This window comes from Crinia signifera, chromosome 2 (genome assembly GCF_055691185.1).
Source record: "Crinia signifera chromosome 2, ASM5569118v1, whole genome shotgun sequence".
NCBI lineage: Eukaryota > Metazoa > Chordata > Amphibia > Anura > Myobatrachidae > Crinia > Crinia signifera.
Window position 1 is genome coordinate 373,940,740 of NC_139218.1, and position 27,263 is coordinate 373,968,002.

At 45.0% G+C, this 27,263-nt stretch overlaps 1 protein-coding gene across 1 annotated transcript in view; it reads right to left on the reverse strand.

Annotated features, from left to right (window-relative positions):
* ARHGAP42 (Rho GTPase activating protein 42) overlaps positions 1-27,263 on the reverse strand; it is a 285,026-nt gene that overhangs the window by 199,225 nt on the left and 58,538 nt on the right. Inside the window, exon 3 of the mRNA XM_083170082.1 lies at positions 7,822-7,917. Within this exon, the coding sequence (XP_083026208.1) occupies positions 7,822-7,917 (96 nt within the window). The remainder of the gene's footprint in view (positions 1-7,821; positions 7,918-27,263) is intronic.

Below are 27,263 nucleotides of genomic sequence, written 5' to 3' on the forward strand. Positions count from 1 at the left end.
TAAATAAAGCCACAAACTCCCTTCGAGTTCAATTAACGCAATTGTATATACTTCATAGATCCTACCTGACGGTAAAAATATTATCCAAATTCCCTGGTAAAGCCGCCGCAAAGTGCCCCAAGTGCAGTGATCCCACCGGATCCTTTATGCACTTGATTTGGGAGTGTCAGAGTGTGGCAAAGTTCTGGGAAGAAGTTAAAAAGGTTATAGTGGTCACAGGGGTAAGGGAGGAGATACTATCTGTTAAGTGCTGCCTATTGGGCGTAACTGGTGATAATATTGGTGGTAGCGAGAAAACTTACATTAATAATCTATGTGCATTGGCGAAAGTCATAATCGGCAGAAATTGGATGGCTGAAGCTGCCCCTGAGTTGAATCACTGGGTTGCTCTAGTGAACTACATTAGTAGGCAGGAACATTCATTGTACGCTAACCATAACTCGTTAAGCAAATTTAAATTAATTTGGCACAAATGGATAAATTCCTCATATTATTATGTTTAATTTAAGGTATATTGTCTTCGGACAGAGTCACGAACCACTGATAGGGGGGTTAGGGTATGGGGGGTTGGGTCATTATTTGGGATTGCTGTGAATGAAATATAATATAATAGTAAAATAATCACTGGACACAATTAGACTATCGGGACGTTGACCGGCTTCGGTCATTGTATCCCCCTTAAAATGTTTGTTAGTAGTTAAATCTAATATCGGATGTGAAAATCCATATTGTATGTATACTTCACTTTAATATTCATATATATAATTGTTTTTTTTTTTTTTTTTTTCTCTCATATGCACAGTTATTTCTGAGTTTTACAATTCAAGTATTGATAACAGATGCGGTATAGTGGTACAAATCAGATAGGGCAGATATTCTTAGCTAACAGTCAATTGCCAAGCACCCAATATATCAAAATGGGTTAAAAGTTGTATAGATAACTCGTTACCCTCAATAATGGTCTTAAAACATGATTTCTCCCGACGGACTCTGGAATTTTAGTACAGCCAGGGAGTAATTGACCAGTAATAAGTTGACCTAGCATGCCATACTGGAGGCCGCAAGGGCGGCTCGATGATAGAGAATGGTGGGACGGGTAACAGGCGCAATGAGATTAGGAAAACTATAATGTATGTGTATCTAAGCTGGATTTTAATGTACTGTTTGTTGGTATATATTATGTTATGTCTTTTTCTATATGTACTAATGATAAAAATAAAATAAAGATCTGAAGGTCAAAAAACAATAGGCATTTTTATACATGTCTGTATTAAACACCGCGCCCACTTTTGAATAGACAGCGCCCTCTTTTGAATAGGCCACCCCCACTGTTGAATAGACCACGCCCCTTTTCCGGAGCGTGCATTATTATTATAGTAGCATCTCAAGGAATTGATGAAGAGTGAGGTGGCAACCCTACTGACACTGGTATCAGTATCAGTGCAGATAGTTAGCCAATGTGCAAGCACCTATGTGTCTCACAAGAAGATACTGGCCCCTCCTCTATGGGTCAGTAACTTGGTTAAGCAGGATCTTGGATGAACTTGGTTTGCTTCCATGGAAACAACACCAAGATTAGCCCTGCTGCCAACCAAAGTGGATGGTCCTGACGCACCCCTGTACCCTCCTTGATAAAACAACAGTCAAGAGGTTAACATGAGGTTTTTCACTTTTTTTCTGAGCTGACATGTGCCGACAGGTGGTACAGATGGAGCCGGCCTCATTCAATGCCGGCGCCCGCCAGATCCTCTCCTCAGACGAGCACCGGCGATAGGGACTGGGACGCGCATGCGTCTCACGCTTCAGGGAGACGGGCAGGTTCAAATACATTTGAGGGGGGTGGGGTTTTTAAGCAGGGACTAGCAATGACTGCACAACTGTGATCAAGGCATAATTTCAAGTAAGTCCTAATACTTTATAATTGTCAGTTTTCTTGGGGTAATTGTCTGGGTGCTGGGCCCCCTTTGGCTTGTCTGACTGGACCACCTCAGGGCATCGCTACTTTACACATAGACTCACATAAACATATCATCATTTTTTCTATGTAGGTATTTTTTATATATATTTTTTCACAATTTGTCACTTTTGACACACCCTTTATCACTATTAGTTGCTTACACATACCCATAGGCGTGCGCAGCACATTTCATTAGGGGGTGCACATTTCATTAGGGGGTGTCTTACAAGCCCATTGGGTGTGTCTAACACCACCAATCAGACGTGTCTACCATCAGCTATTGGCACTCACTACAATATAAAACGTCTCTCAGCCACACCATAATCTCCTGCCTATTTCAGTTTTAATCTTCTAATTACTCTGTGTAACAGTACATGCAAATACAGTCATAAACATACATGGATGACACAGGTATGTAGTGATATGACAATGGTCTGTTACAATTACCAATGCAAAACACACATACTTGATTGATGGGCGCTTGTTTTAATGCAATACCAGTTCTAAAAAGCAAAAGTATATAAGGGTGGGCACAGCATTAGGGGGTGCCTGTGCACCCCTAACACTCTATGTGCGCACGCCTATGCACATACCCTACATTCTATGACACCTTATACCCTATTACACTTCACAGCTATATTTTATTTATGTGATGCCCTGGGGTGGTTTTGCTGGACTGGTTTGGGGGTGCCCTGCCACCCCGGCATGAACCCCATAGTGCTAGGGACCTTCTCTAAAGAGGTGACCTTAACGTGGTGAGCAGGTACATACTGTATCTTTGGCCAAATGTATGCTAACATCCTCATAAATGAAATATAAAAGGAATACATGTTAGCAGTAATGAGTGCATAGTGCACCTGCAAACCCTTTCTGTTCTGCGTTGACCTAACGACCCTGTCGACCTATCCCCATGTCGACTTTCAGAGGTGTCGACCTTGGTGCATGCCGACCTTGAGTGGTCGACCCAATGCATGTAGACCTTCCTTTTGTCGACCCAATGCCCCATACCCGTGTACCGCGCCCCCTCGTGCATGGTTTGCTTCCCTTCACTCGCCATGCTACAGGCATGGTGGCTCGCTACGCTCGGCACACTTCTATATTCTCCCTCCACTTTGATAGTAAAGAATGAAAAATCTATTTTGGGGAAAAAAAATTCCCATGTCTACCTTTTGTCTATATCGTCTAAACCAGGCATGTCCAACGTTGGCCCTCCAGATGTTGTGAAACTACACATCCCAGCATGCTTTGCCACAGTTTTGCTTTTAGAGAATGCTAAAACTATTGCATAGCATGCTGGGATGTGTAGTTTCAAAACATCTGGAGGGCCAACGTTGGACATGCCTGGTCTAAACGTATGTCAACTTTTTTTTTTTTTTTTATGTGCCGACCTATGGCCCTTTGACCAACAGTAGTCGCTCTTTTGACTGTCGACCGTATCCCCTCTCATATTGGGACTAGCCGAGCGGTTGGTGGTAAGCTTTTTAATTAGCACACAGCAAATAAAAGAATATCAAACTCTAGTTAAAATACTGTAGACCAGGGGTGTCAAACACAAGGCCCGCGGGCCAAATCCGGCCCGCCAGACCTCTTCATGTGGCCCGCGCAGCCGCCGCCAGCCTTCACCTTTTATTATCGATTTTTTTCAGCGCATGCGCGGCAGCCTACAAGCCAGAGAACGTCTGCCCTCTAGTGCAGTGCTGCCGGTCGTCAACCCCTCCTCCGCTCCCACCTGCTGTATAGGAGCCAGAGAGAGGAAAGAGCAGGTCCGTCGTGGTGAATGGTGCTGCTGCTGCTGTGCGCTTCAGGTCACTTACTGCTGAGTGTGCACTGCACAGTGACCAGGAGCACGCTGCCCCCCACTCCTGGATAGATAGTGCGAGGAGCGCTACTCACAGGAGGAAGGGGGAAATGCGCCTGTGTGAGAGCGCAGCTGTGTCCTTGGTGGTGGAGCAGCTCAGACTGGAGTGGACGCATCAGAGCGGGTAAGTGTCAAACTCTCTGCCTATGTGTGTGTGTGTGCACTGGCACATTGCAGCCCATCATTAATTGCTCTGTCCCATGATAATAAGCAGGACATATGCCCTAAGACTGAGTGCTGCCCCCCTGTGCAGGCAGCGTGTGCCCTAATGCACTGCAGTTCACAGCAATAGCAGGAGGGAAATGCTACTGCTGAGTATACAATAATTGAATGCAGTGACAATAATTTATGATAATAAAGAGTGGACACGTAGTCATACAGATACAACCGGCCCTTTGAGGGTGACCAAACTGCTGATGCGGCCCCCGATGAATTTGAGTTTGACACCCCTGCTGTAGACCATACCCCCCCCCCCCCCTTGGAACAGCATTCACCTACAAAACTAATTTACACAGGCTTCGAAACCCCCAGGGATTCGATCATTTACTTCATCTGTATAATGCTTATCGCACACATTCTAGGTTCCTCTGGCTACTGTGGTTCTGGAACGTGTGAGGTAACTGACAAATAAATAATAGTTCTGAGGAACTTGATCCCTTTACACACAATTTTAGGTTCTCACTGTTACACTTTCTGATCATAATCATCTCACCATCGGGACCAAATCAATACAGCAGATGGGCCGCACGTCTCATAATTGTATTCAGATGTCTTTTGTGCGTGACCTGACAAATCTTAGCAACACTGCTGTACGTGACGCTGATGTGTAATCGCAGAATAAATAATAGATAGATACATGAGTAGATATGGGGGAGGCTGACGTACCCCCCACTAAATCCGCAGCTTAATGAACAGACGCTTCTGAGAAACATGCTCAGGAGATTAAGTGTGCCGGGAAGAATTGCGCACTCACATGTGCAGGTATCAGAGTACGGCATTTGTACAGACAATGGCCCTTATTCAGATCTGATCGCATTACAAATTTGTTCTCAAAATGGGCAAAACCATGTGCATTGCAGGTGGGGCAGATGTAACCTGTGCAGAGAGAGTTAAATTTGGGTGGGGTGTGTCGAAACTGAAATCTAAATAGCAGTGTAAAAATAATGCAGCCAGTATTTACCCTGCACAGAAACAAAATAACTCACACAAATCTAACTCTCTCTGCACAAGTTACATCTGCCCCACCTGCAGTGCACATGGTTTTGCCTATTTTGAGAACAAATTTGTACTGCGATCAGATCTGAATAAGGGCCTATGACTTGTATACGCATATCAATGCAATGGAATATTCAGTGCCTATGATATAGGGAGGCAAAGTGTTTGCAGAGAATTATACGCTGCCTCTCGCTGCCCCGCTCAAGTAAAATCCCGCCCATGTGCACAGCTGCAAATACGTTTGCAGAACCACTCACCACTGAATGATTTACCCCCTGCTCGCAAGCAGGGTGGGTGAACCTCTAACAACTATCAAATTCACCAGTATATGAAGGGGGTCAGTCCTTTGCACAGAGAAGTGCGGACTATGGGCCTGATTCAGTCCTAATCACTGTTCTGCAACGCTGCAGATGACTGAAACCAGACAGAAAGAAAATCTGCCCTGTGCATATCTGCAAATGAATTGCGAATGGATCGCTAATCACAATCCACTCGCAAATCCATACACAATTAATGAGCAGGGCCGGTGCAAGGCACCGGAGCGCCCCAGGCGAGGGGGGGTGGGGCGCCCCGTTGCCTACGGGGGGGGGGTACCTGCGGCGCTGTGTGATCTGGCGGTGGGGTCCCTGCAGTGATGCATGCTATCCGGCAGCCAGGCGGTGGCGCGGGAAGCGCTGATGGGTTTGAAAACTCGCCGCACGCTGATTGGCTGAATCTCAGCCAATCAGCATGTGGAATGTTTTGAAACCCAGCAGCGCTTTCCGCGCCGCCGCCTGGCTGCCGGATAGCGCGCATCACTGCAGGGACCCCGCCACCAGATCACACAGTGCCGCAGGTACCCGGCACGGACACCCCTGCAGCCTCCATGCGAGAGGCGAAGTGCCGCCCTCCAGTGGCTGGCGCCCTAGGCAAATGCCTAGATTTGCCTAGTGGTGGCGCCAACCCTGTTAATGAGTCATTGAATGGGTTTCCCAGTGTGCGCTATTAAGTCTGACCCTACCAGTCATCTGCGACAGAGACAGGCTGATCAAGGCCGGCGCTGATGTCACAGACCCGCCCTTAAAATGCCTGGACACACCTGTAGTTTTTCAGACACTGCCAGAAAACAGTCAGTTACACCCCCAAATACCGACTTCCTGCCAATCGAACTGCAGAGGGATTGCGATTACCATACGTACGATAGTTCTGCCGCTATTTCCCCTCATGCATGCGCAATGGGTTTCGTACACATGAACAGTCATTCCATAATAGCTTAATCTGCAAATTCGCACAACAGCGATCAACTCAAATGAATCAGGCAATATATGGAGTATCAGCAGTAAAGCACTTTGGTTGTTTCCTAACATTTGAAGTGCACATTTTCACTGCCTCATTAGACCTGTGTACTAGTTACTGCTTTATAACACCTTTAGAGTTTACAGCTGCTCCCCTTTCTAGATGTTTTAGTACATACAGCAGCAGATTGGCCCCTCAGCCGGTGGGTATCTCATTAGGAAGACCATTAGCCATGGCATCAGAAGAAACTTAGAATTGATAAGATTTATTTGGGCACCATGCTTGTATTGGGGGACCCTAAGGGGTTAGGGTACTGTGATTATGTGAGTGGGGAACAGGGGGACAAACCGATCAACATTCCCCAAAAAAAAGCTAAGAGAAGGAGGCTCCTATCATACTGATGACGAAATCTGTGGAAGCATCAACGTGTGAAACAGTTCATGCATATAAACTATGAGTCAGGGTCTCTGTCTGTCCTGAAACCATACTTGCCTACTTTTGAAAACTAGTGTCAGGGAGATTATAGTTGGTAATAGAATTTTGCACAGCGCCCCATTGAGGGGGCGTGTCATGCTCCACCCAAAGGGCGTGTCTAGTTCCATACATGAAGAGATTGTGAAAAGGGATTGTGAACATGGCACCTAGAAGCGTGGGTGTGTACTGCTCAATCGGAGAAGAATCTTTTAAAATTACATTTCCAAATGTAGGTGAGCCCCAAAGCAGTTAGTAAGAGCTATTATACTTGGTAAAGTGCTGGGAAATGGCGCTGATGATTCAATGTAAATGTATCTCTCTCTCATTCCTTTTCTCCCAAAAATGTAACAGTGTAATGTGGGCTAGGTGAAATGAGGGAGATTGCCAGACTAATGAGGGAGAGAGGGAGATTGCTGTTATTTCAGGGAGTCTTCTGCAAAATGCAGGAGGGGAGGCAGCTATGCCTGAAACATCATACGACACGCTGAATTTCAATTGATGATTTTTTAAAACATCTTAAGATTTGTGCTGTAATTACTGTAGGTTAAAGGTGCCCACACACTAGAAAGATCTGCAATCTTAAGACGTGCGCATAAAGTAGCCTTGAGATCTTTTGTCTGTCCTGGACAAAAGATTTCAGGCAAGCGCACATCTGTACTGAAGACTTCTCTTAAGATCCCGTGTGCTTTCCTATGGATCTTTTATGATGCATGTAAAATCAGAAGATTTAGCAAAAGATCTGCGGGAGCGCGCATTGGACCGATATCGGCCGATTATCAATACATTTTTGGGGGGCAAATCGGTTGGAAATTAGCCAATCTGCAAAAAAAAAATCGTTTGTGTGGGCACCTTTAGGGTACTCACCTTGGCAATGGAATTCACATAGTAAACAGGCCAACTGCCAACATTCTGTGAATATCGACACTTGACCCGTCCTAATTGACACTGTAAATGCTGACATTTGAACACACACTTTGTAACATACCGTACAAAACATTCCAAATGTTAACATGTAGTAGTAGCAATAATATTTAGGGCTTACCAATGCTAATTTCATCATCTGTTTCTGCGTCCCCGATGCACTCAAACTGGAAATCTTGTAACGAGTGTGAAAATTTCTGCACAGCCATAGATAAATCTGAAACAGACAAAGGATGGGGATGAGCTCATGTACACATCATGTAAATACTGCTACAGCATGTCTATCTCATAGACAACAGCGGTGATGGCCTAATTCCTAGACAACAGCGGTGATGGCCTATCTCCTAGACAACAGCAGTGATGGCCTATCTCCTAGAAAACAGCAGTGATGGCCTTTCTCATAGACAACAGCAGTGATGGCCTAATTCCTAGACAACAGCGGTGATGGCCTATCTCCTAGACCAGTGGTTCTCAACCTCAGTCCTCATGGACCCCCAACAGTGCACGTTTTCCAGGTCTCCACACACAATCAAAGGTGAAATAATTAGCTCCACCTGTGATCTAAAATGTGTCAGTAACTAATGAGTGCACCTGTGTACCTGCGAGGTGACCTGGAAAAGATGCACTGTTGGGGGCCTTGAGATCCGAGGTTGAGAACCACTGTCCTAGACAACAGCGGTGATGGCCTATCTCCTAGACCACAGCGTTGATGGTCTATCTCCTAGACAACAGGGGTGAAGGCCTATCTCCTAGATAACAGTGGTGACAGCCTATTTCCTAGACAACAGCGGTGATGGTCTATCTCCTAGACAACAGCGGTCATGGCCTATCTCCTAGACAACAGCAGAGCGGCCTATCTCCTAGACAACAGCGTTAACGGCCTATATCCTAGACAACAGTGATGACAGCCTATCTCCTAGACAACAGCAGAGCGGCCTATCTCCTAGACAACAGCGGTGATGGCCTATCTCCTAGACAACAGCGGTGACAGCCTATCTCCTAGACAACAGCCGAGACCGCCTAACTCCTAGACCACAGCAATGACTGCCTATCTTCTAGACAACAGCGTTGGAGGCCTATCTCCTAGACAAAAGTGGTGAAGGCTTATCTCCTAGACAACAGCGGTGACAGCCTAACTCCTAGACAAAAGCGGCGATGGTCTATCTCCTAAACAACAGCGGTGATGGCCTATCTTCTAGACAACAGCAGAGCGGCCTATCTCCTAGACAACAGTGCTAACGGCCTATCTCCTAGACAACAGCGGTGATGGCCTATCTCCTAGACAACAGCGGTGATGGCCTCTCTCCTAGACAACAGCAGAGCAGCCTATCTCCTAGACAACAGTGTTAACGGCCTATCTTCTAGACAACAGCGGTGATGGCCTATCTCCTAGACAACAGCAGAGCAGCCTATCTCCTAGACAACAGTGTTAACGGCCTATATCCTAGACAACAGCGGTGATGGCCTATCTCCGAGACAACAGCAGAGCGGCCTATCTCCGAGACAACAGCGTTAATGTCCTATATCCTAGACAACAGCGGTGATGGCCTATCTCCTAGACCTGGGGTAGCCAACTCTAGTCCTCGAGAGCTACCAACAGTTAATGTTTTCCAGATCTACACACAGAATCACAAGGGAAGTAATTAGTTCCACCTGTGGATCTTTTATAATTTGTCAGTGACTAACGAGTGCACCTTTGCAACAGCTAGGTGGGCTGGAAAATGTGAACTGTTGGTAGCTCTCCAGGACTGGCGTTGGCTACCACTGTCCTAGACAAACAACCTAAAGGCCCAAACACACTGGGCAACTTTTAGCTGAAAGCAGCTCAGTTTACTCATTTGAGCTGCTTTCAGTTTGAAAGTTGACAGTGTGTAAGGGGCAGCGATAAGCGGTGTGCAGTGATGTGCGCTCCTGCATCATCGTTGGCCATCATATTACCAGCAGATGAGTGGAGGAGTGGACCGGCTTTCCATAGCATCTTGCTATGAAAAGCCGTCCACCCTGGAATAAATCACTAAAACGGGTGAAAAACGCTGTGTGTTTTTCAGCCCAGTAATTTTCCCCATCACCTGTCAGAATACGGTGTATATTTATTTATTTATTTATTAACAGTTTCTTATATAGCGCAGCATATTCCGTTGCGCTTTCCATAGGGGACAGTGAAACAACAAAACAGGGTATTTACAGACAGTCAAAATGTAGGAGGGTATATGCATATGGGTTGGGATCATTTGGTCTACAGCATGATGGTCGACAGTCATAAATTCGAAACCATTAGGTCGACATGGGAAAAGGTCAACATGGGTCTAGGTCGACATGGGAAAAGGTCGACATGGTACTAGGTCAAAAGGTCATTAGTTCAACAGGTCGTTAGTTCGATAATGTCTAGGTCGACAGTCAAAAAGGCGACATGGGGTTTTTCACTTTTTTTTAACTGAATGTCAACACAGTCGACATGGACACAGTTTAAAGTGCACCGCATGCATCGTGCATGGTGCCTCGCTAAGCTTGGCACACTATTTTATTTTACCACCACGCCCTAGTGGATGGTACCAACTGTCGACACATGTCACCTCAAAAAAACAGTGAAAAACCCCATGTCGACCTTTTGACTGTCGACCTAGACACTGTCGAACTAACGACCTGTCAAACTAATGACCTTTCAACCTAGAACCATGTCGACCTTTTCCTATGTCGACCTAGACCCATGTCGACCGTTTCCCATGTCGACCTAATGACTGTCTACCATCATGCTGTAGACCACATGACCGCATCCCAGACATACTTACAGACTTTTCAAACCTCCCCACCATCCCTGTCCCTAGTAAAGTGGACTGACTGAATCCTGCCATGGTCCTTCAACCTGCAGTGAAGTGTAATTCCACAAAATGCAACAGGGAAGAGGCCATAAAGAGTCAATTGTAATCAAATTGCATCATCATCAAGAACACTTTTGGACACAAAACCAGGGAAGTGGGCACTATCCCAAAAGGTTCCTAGGAGTCACAGTTAAATGCCTTAAAAGTTCAAAATGCCTTAAAAGTTCAAAATTTCCTGGACATTTTAAGAAAGTAGACAAGTGAACTACTGACCCCTAAACCAGCAGCGCTGTATGAATGGATCACTTGCCCCAACAATTTCATTTCCCATTGAAAATCTGGCTGGACCGAAGTACAACATGAGGCACTCAACCTCACGAATCCAAATTCTATTTTCATCTAGCATGTCATCTTACAGCAGAGCCCTCTTACCTCTCTTATAATGAATAATAATAAATAATAAAAACCCGCAGCTTTCCCCTTTAATGGTTGCTATATAATATATTATAGGAAAAATAATAATACTTTTATCTTCTAAATACAGGTGAGCAGATATAATTGTGGGCCATCTAAATTTAGATGAAGCGCAGAACTCTCGTCCAACTCAGAGGGAGAATTATCCTCCATTACGTCCTGGCCAGACAAGGCATCTCTCTTCATAAGGGCCTTATTTAAAGGTCACTTTCCCTTAAAGCTTTCTGCCGCCGTCTCCGACCCGCTGAGCAAAACTGTCACTGAGTAAAATAATGAAACACACTGTAATCCGCTGTCGCTGAAACATGAAAGCATAAAGAAGACTGGCCACAAAGAGGGGTTCCCGGAATTATTGGAGCAATTATTTTTTATTGTACATTTACTGAAAAGAAATAACACAGTTTGGGTAACAAATATGTTAATAAGAAGCAGTTACCCAGAGTGTTTCACAAATCGTAGAGGGCCAGATGTATCAAGCTTCAAAAAGTGATAAAATGGAGAGTGGTGAACAGCCAGCCAATCAGCTTCTATCTGTCGTGCTATAGGCTGGGTTTAAAAAATGACAGGTAGGAGCTGATTGACATACACAAGACAAAAAGCTGGTGTGACGGAGCTGTTAGGAGGGACAGTAATGGCGCTGCCCGTGCATAGAAAATGGTGCGGAGACACTGCGCGGCAGTTCCCGCCCCTTAGCGCGCACATCACAAGTAAAATGGCGCCTGACGATAAGGAGAGACGGATATTAAAAATAAAAGTAACATTTTAAAAGAAAACCTAATCTCCCTGAGGAGAAGAGGCCCATGGAACCTACTCCACAGGGCACTTTTTTTAAGACTGGGGTCTAGGGATGGCCATCGATGATTCAAAATCATCGATGGTTCATGGCCGATGTCGAATACTTTTGCCATCGATGGGGGAGAACCAGATGGTTTCCCTCCATCGATGGAACAGCAAAACAATGTTTTGCTTTTTTTCCCCCCAAAGTGCCGGGACACGGAGCATTGCTCCGCCCCCGACATCCACGAAGCCCCGACCCCATGTTTTGATTGGCCCAAAGGCCAATCAAACACACACAATGGCTGACCATCGATATGTAAAAATATTGATGGTCAGCCATTGCATAGTTTAGCACTATCGATGGCCAGTTGCAGAATTGCCATCGATGGCAATGGCAACGATGGCCATACCTACTGGGGTCTGGGCGGGGATAGAGGAGGAAGCAAAGTTTCTTTAAGTGCCACTCCTCCAGTACACCTACTGTATCCCATCTGTGATGACTGCAGTGGTCCCTGCTGCATGTAGGTGAAAGTAGATTTTCACATTCTTTATTTTCAGTTTATTTGTCACTTTCAGGGCTGCCATCAGGGGGGTGCTGTGGGTGCAATTGTCCAGGGCCCCGCCACCTTCTGTTGCCAGCACTGGGTCACGGGTTGCCTGCTGCCTGGTGCTTTTGCAGGCAGTCAAGCTGCCAGCCGCAGGAAAGCCCCTACTACCATAATGATGTGACGTTGTGACAGAACTGCCTGCAGAGGAGCTGCCATCCTAAAAGAGTCTCGGACCCCACAATTTCTGATGGCAGCCCTGGTCACTTTTATTATCATTGTTAGAATAATTTTATAAAAAGTGCTTATTTTTTAAATTAATTATATATAATCTTGATTTACTATTTATGAGGAAAATAGGTTTTCCTTGTTATTCTTTAAGCGCTGACTTTTTAAAAACAATAATTTTACCACGTGTTACTAGTGTTTGCTAATTTACATTAAAGTCAAAGGGGGTATTCGATCTCGGCCGCTATTTCCGACAGGGGAATTAGCGCCCCTATTCAATGCTGCCGTTTCTGACAGCATTGAAGGCAGATTCCGACAAAACAGATCCGACTTTAAATCCAGTCGAGTCTGTTTCATCAGATTGTCAAAGTCATGGCCGTTTTTTCGACAAACCACGGCCGTTGCAGACACACCCACATTCTGCCACTTGACAGACGGAAAATTGGCCGGGGTTCCGACTGTTGGGCCGTTCAGACAGTCGGAGTACGGGATTGACCACCGCCCAAAGTTTCCGCTCATCGCTGAAAGCAATACAACACAACACAAGAGAACTCTATACCCAAAAGAAACACTTGCTATGAAATCTGACAGTCAGATAAAGCCGTCTTTTACAACATAACATCCTGCGGCAGTAACTTTACATTAGTATTACGATTATTAGTTTGATACGTGGTAACGCAGACGTAGCACAATGTCTCCTCCATCCAGACTTGTGCCACAAACTACAGTATATATAATACATGGATTATCATAAAGAAGCGCGATTACTGCAATATGTTATATATATCAACTTTCCAAACTTTAATGCTTTTCTCTGGAAAAAGAAGTGAATTAAAGAGCCCTTTAAAGAGTCTTCCTGAGCCAAAAGAACATCTGGTTGAAATGATACATGATTGATCTCAATGGCTTATCTCAGAGACATTCCAAAATAGATCCTGAGGTTGGTGCTTAGAACCAAGAGAAGCCAGCGTGCCAGTCAACCTACAGAATTACCAATAAAACATAATTCCTTTAAACCTGCGCTGAAATGGACACTTAAAAATGTCTGCGACACCTATTATAAGATACCAGCTCCTCTATATTGAGATAAACGCTGACACACGAGATGTATCATCCTTAAATTCAAACATTTCAGAGCAAAGTGTCCCAGCCAATAAAAATGAAACACTGCAGAAGATGTTGTATTAAAGAAACACTTTCCCCATTCCCAGTCTCTGTTGATGAGGATTTGCTATGTAAGCAAGTGGTCTATTCGGCTAAAAGCGTCATTACAAGAGACGTTCTATCGCCACAAATCATCATGATAAAACAATGATCTATCACCCCTATTTATCAAAGAAATGTTGTCCGGGGAGCTGGGCAGTTGTGGTGCATTGTGTGGGACTCTATATCGGACACTGTGCATTTGTTGTTAACCTCTCTTGCTACATTTTCCACTTGAAACCACCTAACCCAAAGGAATCAAGACAGGGTTTGGAAGGGGGCCAGAGTGCAGTAAAGTTGTGTTAAAGTGAAATGCGTCCCAACAAGGTGCAAACATACAAGGCCCTCCAACAGCACATAATAGTGATTGATGTTAGGCTGCTGTGTTACCGGTGCAAGAAGATCGGCCGATGTAAGTGCAATGTGTGTGTGTGTGTGTGTGTGTGTGTGTGTGTATGTGTGTGTGTGTGTGATGTTCAATCAAACCGATGAGATTTCTACGTCCAGCCTGTTATTCATTGCTGAGCCTCATGAAGTCTCCCTTATGGTATGGTGGGACTGGTACCACAATACACATCTGTCAGATGTTAGATGCATTATTCAAGGTTTCAAGGTATTATTCTCAAGGTTTGATCGCCCTACACATATTTACCCTGTATTTGTGCGTCTTTTGCTGTCCCACTATATCATTAAGACACTGACCTTTCCTTGCCCAATTTATCTCTTTCGAAATGGAAAATTCAATCAAACAAGAGAAGGCTACTGCGGTGTCTGTTCGATGAGAGCCAGGAAATCACATCTAAATTACAGCATTATCAATCTGCACAAGCCCCGGGGTGCTGAGATTGTTTCAAATGTTAAACGTAGTTTTGAAAAGTTGGGGAACTCCAAATGACGTTTTCACATTTTATTGCTACATAAATACTGTATTGACAAAGATTAAAAAAGAGTTATCCATCACTTAGTCTAAGTTGTTGAGTAACCCTTGATAAGTTCTTTGGAACTTTATCATTTCCTCAAAACAAATATCATGCAACAGTTATTACTGAAATACAATATCGGCATAATGAGTACGACTACGTACCTCCTCTTGGTGTCTGAAATTATGCCATTAGCACTGGTATATAATATGATTACTAATCATGCAGTATAAGGGAGAACAGAGCGGCAGCCCATGACCAGCGGTAGCAGCTTCCTCTGCCAGGTGGAAATTCACCTGAACCTTCTAGAACCTTTGAGAAGCCTGAATGTTCTAGGTCACAAGTTCTCAATCTCTGCCCGTAAGACCCACACAATTCATGTTTCCAGGTCACCTGTGGAATTTTAAAATGTGACAGTTGGTGACTGCACAGCACTCCTGATGGTGACCTTTAACTTGTGACCTGTGTGGAGTCCTGAGGACCGGGTTGGAGAACCACTGATCTAGGGATCTTATTCAGACCTGATCACAGGCTGTACGATTATCGATAGACTGTGCATGCATACAGCCCATAGTAGGCATGCGCGAGGTCATCCTGTGATAAAATCCAGCTACTTTTTTCATCGCTGCCCTTACGCAAAGTTTCTAGGAGTGTCAGGGAAAACACAGGCATCCCCAGGTGTTTACGGGGAACAATATGTAAATAATACCCCTTTTACACCAATACGCCGGGTCGCAATTGGTGTAAAAGGGGTATTATTTAGGTTATAAAATGCAAGCAAGCAATGAAATGCAATTAAAGTACACAAAATATTTCATATTTGCTTTATTTAAAGTATAGCCATTATCTACAAATGCAAGAGATACACACAACTGTTGGTCCCACCCACAACATGGCTGCCTCCGTGATGAGTGTGTGTGTGTGTGTGTGTGTGTGTGTGTGTGGACAAATGGATCCCCTTAAAGCGAAAACTAAAAAGAATGAAGTCTAAAACATATTTGGTCCAATTTGATCTAAATTCAAAGGAATCATAGAGCTATATATTAAAAACAGTCAAGAGTCTGGGTCTAAAGACAGATGATAAATTATACATATTTTGCATGGAACCAGTAAGTATACAGCAGCCCTGTAAAAACCATTAGTCAGCGGGCCACTAAACCATATTTATAGATTCTCAAATTATAACACACCCACCGAAGTCACATGTAATCACTGTAATTACACTGGGAGAACAAAGAATGTGTTTTTTTCATGCTAACAGTCCAACAAGTTTTATGATTCATCATCTATAGTTTGAAGTAAAAAGTAATGAAAAATAAAATAAAATAAAAATAAGAATATTACAACTTTTTACTTTTTTTTAAAAACTAACAAACCTCTAACTAAACAGTTAGTGATTGCTGACTTGCGTATCCTTGTTCTACGAAGGATAACGGACCAACTATATCCTCATTACAGTGCCACGCCACTTTCCCATGCTTTCCCCTTAACTTTTGGTTTCCTGAAAACTGAATTGTGTACAATTTGGTCTAGAAAAAAAAAAAGTTAAGAGTTAAAGTTACACGAAAGGGTCGCCGCGTAAATGGATGAATTTGCACTAGGTGCCATATACTTTAAAGGTATTAACATGTTATATTTAGGGGGTTATTGTAGTTGAGTTGCTCGGATGCAAATTCACATCTTTGTGAGTCAACCAGATCCCGCCTTGCGAATGGCGGTCCACCGGCCCACCATTCACACAGTGCATACATTCGCACGAATTGCAAATGGATGTTTTACATAAACATCTATTCACAGCCTGTGGAGGAACAATCACATCGTTCGATGGTCCCTGACCATCAAATGATGTGGAACGTGCAGGGCGCGGCCGCCGAGTCGCTGCATGGGGGGGGGGGGGAGGGTTGTGGCCGGTGCTGCTCACCCCGGTCCAGGGGGGGACCTTCTCCCAAGTGCCGCCCTCCAGTGGCTTGCGTCCCAAGCAAATGCCTAAAGCTGCCTAGTGGTGGCTCCGGCCCTGGGAACGTGCAGGCATATCTGAGGTTGCTCAAGCAACCTTACATCTGCGTGCCCATCGTCCCATTGGCATGAGAACTCCCCCCCAAAATTGTCAAGCCTTAATATAGTGTGTGTGGTGTGGGGGAGGGACATTAAATATTTAAGATTTGTGTGATCACATGTAAGATGTGGAAGATTAAAGGCCACCATACACTATGCGATTTGGACCCGATTTCACCCGATTTCGGCAGATCGAGCAAGAAATTGGGTGAAATCGGCCCAAATAGCATGCGTCTGACGTCCAATCTGTTCCGATGCACATATAATTTAGTTTGCATTGATGCCCAGTAGGCGGTGATAGACACGCCCAGTAGGTGATGATAGACACGGCCAGTAGGCGGTGATAGACACGCCCAGTAGGCGGTGATATACCCGCCCCTCCAATCATGCACCCTCTAATAAAATGGTCTGCGTATGGTCACATATAAACCAGCTGTCTGGGGAGATTGTTTTGCTTCAACTTCCGACCAGAACCACACTGTTATGATTTCCTAGGAATATGTGACAAGGCCGATACACGAGGCACCAAGTGAGGTCACTAACTCCTGGAAAACACATAACCTGTATCATGCTGAATAAGGCACGTGGTTGGTGCCTCCATTGGGGATGAGGTCACCGCTGAACAGACTTTACTGTAAAATTCATGTAAAACATTAGTGAGTGATCTCTCTGTACCAGGAATGATAACTTGCACTATAATGACCTTGGAAGGTTCAGTGGAGACGGTACAAGCAGCACTTGCAAGGAATGATCTCTGACGCGGTCCGCTGACAAGGAAACAATGCGTTCCCCTGTGGATCACAAGGAGGAGCACAGCTCTGATATTACAGCAGGACCTACATCAGGCTAATGAGCAGATGTCCTGCAGATAAATAATAGCCAAATGTGGATTACATTTCATGTTGTTCTGATCTGGCAAACCCGGAGGAATCTCAGAGAACATCTGTATATCGCAGGGCCAAAGGCTGGACTGTGCTTATATGGATCTGCTGAACAAATGACTAAGTACAAGAAACACATGTGCAACATGCCTGTACATCATGGACAGCACGGATGGTGTAATGGTTAGCATTACTGCCTCACAGCGCTGAGGTTACATTCCCACCATGGCTCTAACTGTGCGGAGTTTGTATATTCTCCCCGTTCTTGCGTGGGTTTCCTCCGGGTACTCCGGTTTCCTCCCACAATCCAAAAATATACTGATAGGTTAATTGGTTTCCAACAAAATTAACCCTAGAATGTCTGTGTGTGCGTGTACATGTGGTAGGGGATATAGATTGTAAGCTCCGCTGGGGCAGGAACTGATGTGAATGTTCATGTTCATATATTCTCTGTAAAGCGCTGCGGAATCTGTGTGCGCTATATAAGAAACTGTTAATAAATAAATAAATACACCATCATGCCTGCACACCCCTACACATGTGCCTCATGCCTGTACACTGCATACTAATGTGCATCATGCCTACATATAGTGTTCCCTCTAGAAATGAGGGCGGGCAGGGCGCCGCAGCGCAAGGGGGGCAGACCGGGCCCGCCGACGTCACAATTGTGGGCGGCCCCGGGCAGCGACGTCACAAAAAGGGGCCCGGCCCGCGAAAAGGGGCAGGCCCGGCGGGCGCCGTCACTAAAGGAGGCGGGGCCGACACCGCCGAAGTTACCGTGCTGCCGGGGAAGCACTGGGAATCGCCGTCTAAGGCGGCGCTGCGCTTCCCCGTGCACACATCATGCCTGTACACCGCATACTAATGTAGATCATGCCTACACACCACATACTAATGTGTATAATGCCTGTACACCACATACTAATGCGCATCATGCCTGCACACCCCTACACATGTGCATCATGCCTGTACACCACATACTAATGTGCATAATGCCTACATGACACATACACTTGTACACCACATACTAATGTGCACCATGCCAGTACACCACATACTAATGTGCATCATGCCTACACACCACATACTAATGGGCATCATGCCTGTAAACCACATACTAATGTGCATCATGCCTACACACCACATACACATGTGCATCATGCCTGTACACCACATACTAATGTGCATCATGACTGTACACCACATACTAATGTGCATCATGCCTACACACCACATACACATGTGCATAATGCCTGTACACCACATACTAATGTGCATCATGCCTACACACCACATACACATGTGCATCATGCCTACACACCACATACTAATGTGCACCATGCCTACACACCACATACACATGTGCATCATGCCTGTACACCACATACTAATGTGCATCATGCCTGTACACCACATATTAATGTGTATCATGCCTACACACCACATACTAATGTGCATCATGCCTGTACACCACATACTAATGTGCATCATGCCTGTACACCACATACTAATGTGCATCATGCCTGTACACCACATACTAATGTGTATCATGCCTGTACACCACATACTAATGTGTATCATGCCTGTACACCACATACTAATGTGCATCATGCCTTTACATCACATACTAAAATGCATCATGCCTGCACACCCCCTACACATGTGCATCATGCCTGTACACCTCTACACATGTGCATTATGCCTACACACCACCTACGCATGTGCACACGCAGTGCACCAAGCAGGGACGGATTATGGTTTGTAGGGCCCAAGGGCAACAAACTTGTGGGGCCGATCTACCAATAACAAGGTCCAGACATGCTGCTGCTGTTATTAAGAAGTACAGACAACTGCTACACTCTCTGCATAGCCCCCAGTGCACATTATGGGCCTTATTCTAGTTCACTCTTTCTGACAAAATACTTCTTAGATGGACAAAACCATGTGCACTGCAGGTGGGGCAGATGTTACTTGTGCAGAATATACTGTACGCCCACTGTCGGCTTCTCAAATCCACAACTTGCATCCAAGGATGCAGCACTGATTGCACATCGGGGACAATAGTCACAACATCAGACCGGGAAGCGACAGTATGGTCGCTCAGAATGTCCATTACAACTGCAACGCGGGGGCTAGAAGACACAATCGCTGGTTGCGACATTCATGATACGTCTACGTTTAAGACGGAATGCCCATTACCTCCCTAAGATGGTTGCTGGCTGTCAAACTGTAACTAAAGCTGTACTGCGCCCGCCGACGCAGGACCATCACAACGCTTGCGCAGATTTGAAACCACCAGGCAGTTGCAACAGAATCGAAACCGCGAACAGCTGATCCCTCCATCGATGGACTTTTTAAAAACAATAATTTTACCACGTGTTACTAGTGTTTGCTAATTTACATTAAAGTCAAAGGGGGTATTCGATCTCGGCCGCTATTTCCGACAGGGGAATTAGCGCCCCTATTCAATGCTGCCGTTTCTGACAGCATTGAAGGCAGATTCCGACAAAACAGATCCGACTTTAAATCCAGTCGAGTCTGTTTCATCAGATTGTCAAAGTCATGGCCGTTTTTTCGACAAACCACGGCCGTTGCAGACACACCCACATTCTGCCACTTGACAGACGGAAAATTGGCCGGGGTTCCGACTGTTGGGCCGTTCAGACAGTCGGAGTACGGGATTGACCACCGCCCAAAGTTTCCGCTCATCGCTGAAAGCAATACAACACAACACAAGAGAACTCTATACCCAAAAGAAACACTTGCTATGAAATCTGACAGTCAGATAAAGCCGTCTTTTACAACATAACATCCTGCGGCAGTAACTTTACATTAGTATTACGATTATTAGTTTGATACGTGGTAACGCAGACGTAGCACAATGTCTCCTCCATCCAGACTTGTGCCACAAACTACAGTATATATAATACATGGATTATCATAAAGAAGCGCGATTACTGCAATATGTTATATATATCAACTTTCCAAACTTTAATGCTTTTCTCTGGAAAAAGAAGTGAATTAAAGAGCCCTTTAAAGAGTCTTCCTGAGCCAAAAGAACATCTGGTTGAAATGATACATGATTGATCTCAATGGCTTATCTCAGAGACATTCCAAAATAGATCCTGAGGTTGGTGCTTAGAACCAAGAGAAGCCAGCGTGCCAGTCAACCTACAGAATTACCAATAAAACATAATTCCTTTAAACCTGCGCTGAAATGGACACTTAAAAATGTCTGTGACACCTATTATAAGATACCAGCTCCTCTATATTGAGATAAACGCTGACACACGAGATGTATCATCCTTAAATTCAAACATTTCAGAGCAAAGTGTCCCAGCCAATAAAAATGAAACACTGCAGAAGATGTTGTATTAAAGAAACACTTTCCCCATTCCCAGTCTCTGTTGATGAGGATTTGCTATGTAAGCAAGTGGTCTATTCGGCTAAAAGCGTCATTACAAGAGACGTTCTATCGCCACAAATCATCATGATAAAACAATGATCTATCACCCCTATTTATCAAAGAAATGTTGTCCGGGGAGCTGGGCAGTTGTGGTGCATTGTGTGGGACTCTATATCGGACACTGTGCATTTGTTGTTAACCTCTCTTGCTACATTTTCCACTTGAAACCACCTAACCCAAAGGAATCAAGACAGGGTTTGGAAGGGGGCCAGAGTGCAGTAAAGTTGTGTTAAAGTGAAATGCGTCCCAACAAGGTGCAAACATACAAGGCCCTCCAACAGCACATAATAGTGATTGATGTTAGGCTGCTGTGTTACCGGTGCAAGAAGATCGGCCGATGTAAGTGCAATGTGTGTGTGTGTGTGTGTGTGTGTATGTGTGTGTGTGTGTGATGTTCAATCAAACCGATGAGATTTCTACGTCCAGCCTGTTATTCATTGCTGAGCCTCATGAAGTCTCCCTTATGGTATGGTGGGACTGGTACCACAATACACATCTGTCAGATGTTAGATGCATTATTCAAGGTTTCAAGGTATTATTCTCAAGGTTTGATCGCCCTACACATATTTACCCTGTATTTGTGCGTCTTTTGCTGTCCCACTATATCATTAAGACACTGACCTTTCCTTGCCCAATTTATCTCTTTCGAAATGGAAAATTCAATCAAACAAGAGAAGGCTACTGCGGTGTCTGTTCGATGAGAGCCAGGAAATCACATCTAAATTACAGCATTATCAATCTGCACAAGCCCCGGGGTGCTGAGATTGTTTCAAATGTTAAACGTAGTTTTGAAAAGTTGGGGAACTCCAAATGACGTTTTCACATTTTATTGCTACATAAATACTGTATTGACAAAGATTAAAAAAGAGTTATCCATCACTTAGTCTAAGTTGTTGAGTAACCCTTGATAAGTTCTTTGGAACTTTATCATTTCCTCAAAACAAATATCATGCAACAGTTATTACTGAAATACAATATCGGCATAATGAGTACGACTACGTACCTCCTCTTGGTGTCTGAAATTATGCCATTAGCACTGGTATATAATATGATTACTAATCATGCAGTATAAGGGAGAACAGAGCGGCAGCCCATGACCAGCGGTAGCAGCTTCCTCTGCCAGGTGGAAATTCACCTGAACCTTCTAGAACCTTTGAGAAGCCTGAATGTTCTAGGTCACAAGTTCTCAATCTCTGCCCGTAAGACCCACACAATTCATGTTTCCAGGTCACCTGTGGAATTTTAAAATGTGACAGTTGGTGACTGCACAGCACTCCTGATGGTGACCTTTAACTTGTGACCTGTGTGGAGTCCTGAGGACCGGGTTGGAGAACCACTGATCTAGGGATCTTATTCAGACCTGATCACAGGCTGTACGATTATCGATAGACTGTGCATGCATACAGCCCATAGTAGGCATGCGCGAGGTCATCCTGTGATAAAATCCAGCTACTTTTTTCATCGCTGCCCTTACGCAAAGTTTCTAGGAGTGTCAGGGAAAACACAGGCATCCCCAGGTGTTTACGGGGAACAATATGTAAATAATACCCCTTTTACACCAATACGCCGGGTCGCAATTGGTGTAAAAGGGGTATTATTTAGGTTATAAAATGCAAGCAAGCAATGAAATGCAATTAAAGTACACAAAATATTTCATATTTGCTTTATTTAAAGTATAGCCATTATCTACAAATGCAAGAGATACACACAACTGTTGGTCCCACCCACAACATGGCTGCCTCCGTGATGAGTGTGTGTGTGTGTGTGTGTGTGTGTGTGTGTGTGTGTGTGTGTGGACAAATGGATCCCCTTAAAGCGAAAACTAAAAAGAATGAAGTCTAAAACATATTTGGTCCAATTTGATCTAAATTCAAAGGAATCATAGAGCTATATATTAAAAACAGTCAAGAGTCTGGGTCTAAAGACAGATGATAAATTATACATATTTTGCATGGAACCAGTAAGTATACAGCAGCCCTGTAAAAACCATTAGTCAGCGGGCCACTAAACCATATTTATAGATTCTCAAATTATAACACACCCACCGAAGTCACATGTAATCACTGTAATTACACTGGGAGAACAAAGAATGTGTTTTTTTCATGCTAACAGTCCAACAAGTTTTATGATTCATCATCTATAGTTTGAAGTAAAAAGTAATGAAAAATAAAATAAAATAAAAATAAGAATATTACAACTTTTTACTTTTTTTTAAAAACTAACAAACCTCTAACTAAACAGTTAGTGATTGCTGACTTGCGTATCCTTGTTCTACGAAGGATAACGGACCAACTATATCCTCATTACAGTGCCACGCCACTTTCCCATGCTTTCCCCTTAACTTTTGGTTTCCTGAAAACTGAATTGTGTACAATTTGGTCTAGAAAAAAAAAAAGTTAAGAGTTAAAGTTACACGAAAGGGTCGCCGCGTAAATGGATGAATTTGCACTAGGTGCCATATACTTTAAAGGTATTAACATGTTATATTTAGGGGGTTATTGTAGTTGAGTTGCTCGGATGCAAATTCACATCTTTGTGAGTCAACCAGATCCCGCCTTGCGAATGGCGGTCCACCGGCCCACCATTCACACAGTGCATACATTCGCACGAATTGCAAATGGATGTTTTACATAAACATCTATTCACAGCCTGTGGAGGAACAATCACATCGTTCGATGGTCCCTGACCATCAAATGATGTGGAACGTGCAGGGCGCGGCCGCCGAGTCGCTGCATGGGGGGGGGGGGGAGGGTTGTGGCCGGTGCTGCTCACCCCGGTCCAGGGGGGGACCTTCTCCCAAGTGCCGCCCTCCAGTGGCTTGCGTCCCAAGCAAATGCCTAAAGCTGCCTAGTGGTGGCTCCGGCCCTGGGAACGTGCAGGCATATCTGAGGTTGCTCAAGCAACCTTACATCTGCGTGCCCATCGTCCCATTGGCATGAGAACTCCCCCCCAAAATTGTCAAGCCTTAATATAGTGTGTGTGGTGTGGGGGAGGGACATTAAATATTTAAGATTTGTGTGATCACATGTAAGATGTGGAAGATTAAAGGCCACCATACACTATGCGATTTGGACCCGATTTCACCCGATTTCGGCAGATCGAGCAAGAAATTGGGTGAAATCGGCCCAAATAGCATGCGTCTGACGTCCAATCTGTTCCGATGCACATATAATTTAGTTTGCATTGATGCCCAGTAGGCGGTGATAGACACGCCCAGTAGGTGATGATAGACACGGCCAGTAGGCGGTGATAGACACGCCCAGTAGGCGGTGATATACCCGCCCCTCCAATCATGCACCCTCTAATAAAATGGTCTGCGTATGGTCACATATAAACCAGCTGTCTGGGGAGATTGTTTTGCTTCAACTTCCGACCAGAACCACACTGTTATGATTTCCTAGGAATATGTGACAAGGCCGATACACGAGGCACCAAGTGAGGTCACTAACTCCTGGAAAACACATAACCTGTATCATGCTGAATAAGGCACGTGGTTGGTGCCTCCATTGGGGATGAGGTCACCGCTGAACAGACTTTACTGTAAAATTCATGTAAAACATTAGTGAGTGATCTCTCTGTACCAGGAATGATAACTTGCACTATAATGACCTTGGAAGGTTCAGTGGAGACGGTACAAGCAGCACTTGCAAGGAATGATCTCTGACGCGGTCCGCTGACAAGGAAACAATGCGTTCCCCTGTGGATCACAAGGAGGAGCACAGCTCTGATATTACAGCAGGACCTACATCAGGCTAATGAGCAGATGTCCTGCAGATAAATAATAGCCAAATGTGGATTACATTTCATGTTGTTCTGATCTGGCAAACCCGGAGGAATCTCAGAGAACATCTGTATATCGCAGGGCCAAAGGCTGGACTGTGCTTATATGGATCTGCTGAACAAATGACTAAGTACAAGAAACACATGTGCAACATGCCTGTACATCATGGACAGCACGGATGGTGTAATGGTTAGCATTACTGCCTCACAGCGCTGAGGTTACATTCCCACCATGGCTCTAACTGTGCGGAGTTTGTATATTCTCCCCGTTCTTGCGTGGGTTTCCTCCGGGTACTCCGGTTTCCTCCCACAATCCAAAAATATACTGATAGGTTAATTGGTTTCCAACAAAATTAACCCTAGAATGTCTGTGTGTGCGTGTACATGTGGTAGGGGATATAGATTGTAAGCTCCGCTGGGGCAGGAACTGATGTGAATGTTCATGTTCATATATTCTCTGTAAAGCGCTGCGGAATCTGTGTGCGCTATATAAGAAACTGTTAATAAATAAATAAATACACCATCATGCCTGCACACCCCTACACATGTGCCTCATGCCTGTACACTGCATACTAATGTGCATCATGCCTACATATAGTGTTCCCTCTAGAAATGAGGGCGGGCAGGGCGCCGCAGCGCAAGGGGGGCAGACCGGGCCCGCCGACGTCACAATTGTGGGCGGCCCCGGGCAGCGACGTCACAAAAAGGGGCCCGGCCCGCGAAAAGGGGCAGGCCCGGCGGGCGCCGTCACTAAAGGAGGCGGGGCCGACACCGCCGAAGTTACCGTGCTGCCGGGGAAGCACTGGGAATCGCCGTCTAAGGCGGCGCTGCGCTTCCCCGTGCACACATCATGCCTGTACACCGCATACTAATGTAGATCATGCCTACACACCACATACTAATGTGTATAATGCCTGTACACCACATACTAATGCGCATCATGCCTGCACACCCCTACACATGTGCATCATGCCTGTACACCACATACTAATGTGCATAATGCCTACATGACACATACACTTGTACACCACATACTAATGTGCATCATGCCAGTACACCACATACTAATGTGCATCATGCCTACACACCACATACTAATGGGCATCATGCCTGTAAACCACATACTAATGTGCATCATGCCTACACACCACATACACATGTGCATCATGCCTGTACACCACATACTAATGTGCATCATGACTGTACACCACATACTAATGTGCATCATGCCTACACACCACATACACATGTGCATAATGCCTGTACACCACATACTAATGTGCATCATGCCTACACACCACATACACATGTGCATCATGCCTACACACCACATACTAATGTGCACCATGCCTACACACCACATACACATGTGCATCATGCCTGTACACCACATACTAATGTGCATCATGCCTGTACACCACATATTAATGTGTATCATGCCTACACACCACATACTAATGTGCATCATGCCTGTACACCACATACTAATGTGCATCATGCCTGTACACCACATACTAATGTGCATCATGCCTGTACACCACATACTAATGTGTATCATGCCTGTACACCACATACTAATGTGTATCATGCCTGTACACCACATACTAATGTGCATCATGCCTTTACATCACATACTAAAATGCATCATGCCTGCACACCCCCTACACATGTGCATCATGCCTGTACACCTCTACACATGTGCATTATGCCTACACACCACCTACGCATGTGCACACGCAGTGCACCAAGCAGGGACGGATTATGGTTTGTAGGGCCCAAGGGCAACAAACTTGTGGGGCCGATCTACCAATAACAAGGTCCAGACATGCTGCTGCTGTTATTAAGAAGTACAGACAACTGCTACACTCTCTGCATAGCCCCCAGTGCACATTATGGGCCTTATTCTAGTTCACTCTTTCTGACAAAATACTTCTTAGATGGACAAAACCATGTGCACTGCAGGTGGGGCAGATGTTACTTGTGCAGAATATACTGTACGCCCACTGTCGGCTTCTCAAATCCACAACTTGCATCCAAGGATGCAGCACTGATTGCACATCGGGGACAATAGTCACAACATCAGACCGGGAAGCGACAGTATGGTCGCTCAGAATGTCCATTACAACTGCAACGCGGGGGCTAGAAGACACAATCGCTGGTTGCGACATTCATGATACGTCTACGTTTAAGACGGAATGCCCATTACCTCCCTAAGATGGTTGCTGGCTGTCAAACTGTAACTAAAGCTGTACTGCGCCCGCCGACGCAGGACCATCACAACGCTTGCGCAGATTTGAAACCACCAGGCAGTTGCAACAGAATCGAAACCGCGAACAGCTGATTCAGCCCAGCGTGTTTTCAAGTCTCACGGCACACTGGTGCGTGATCCCAGCCCTGCGCACAGAAAATCAGCGC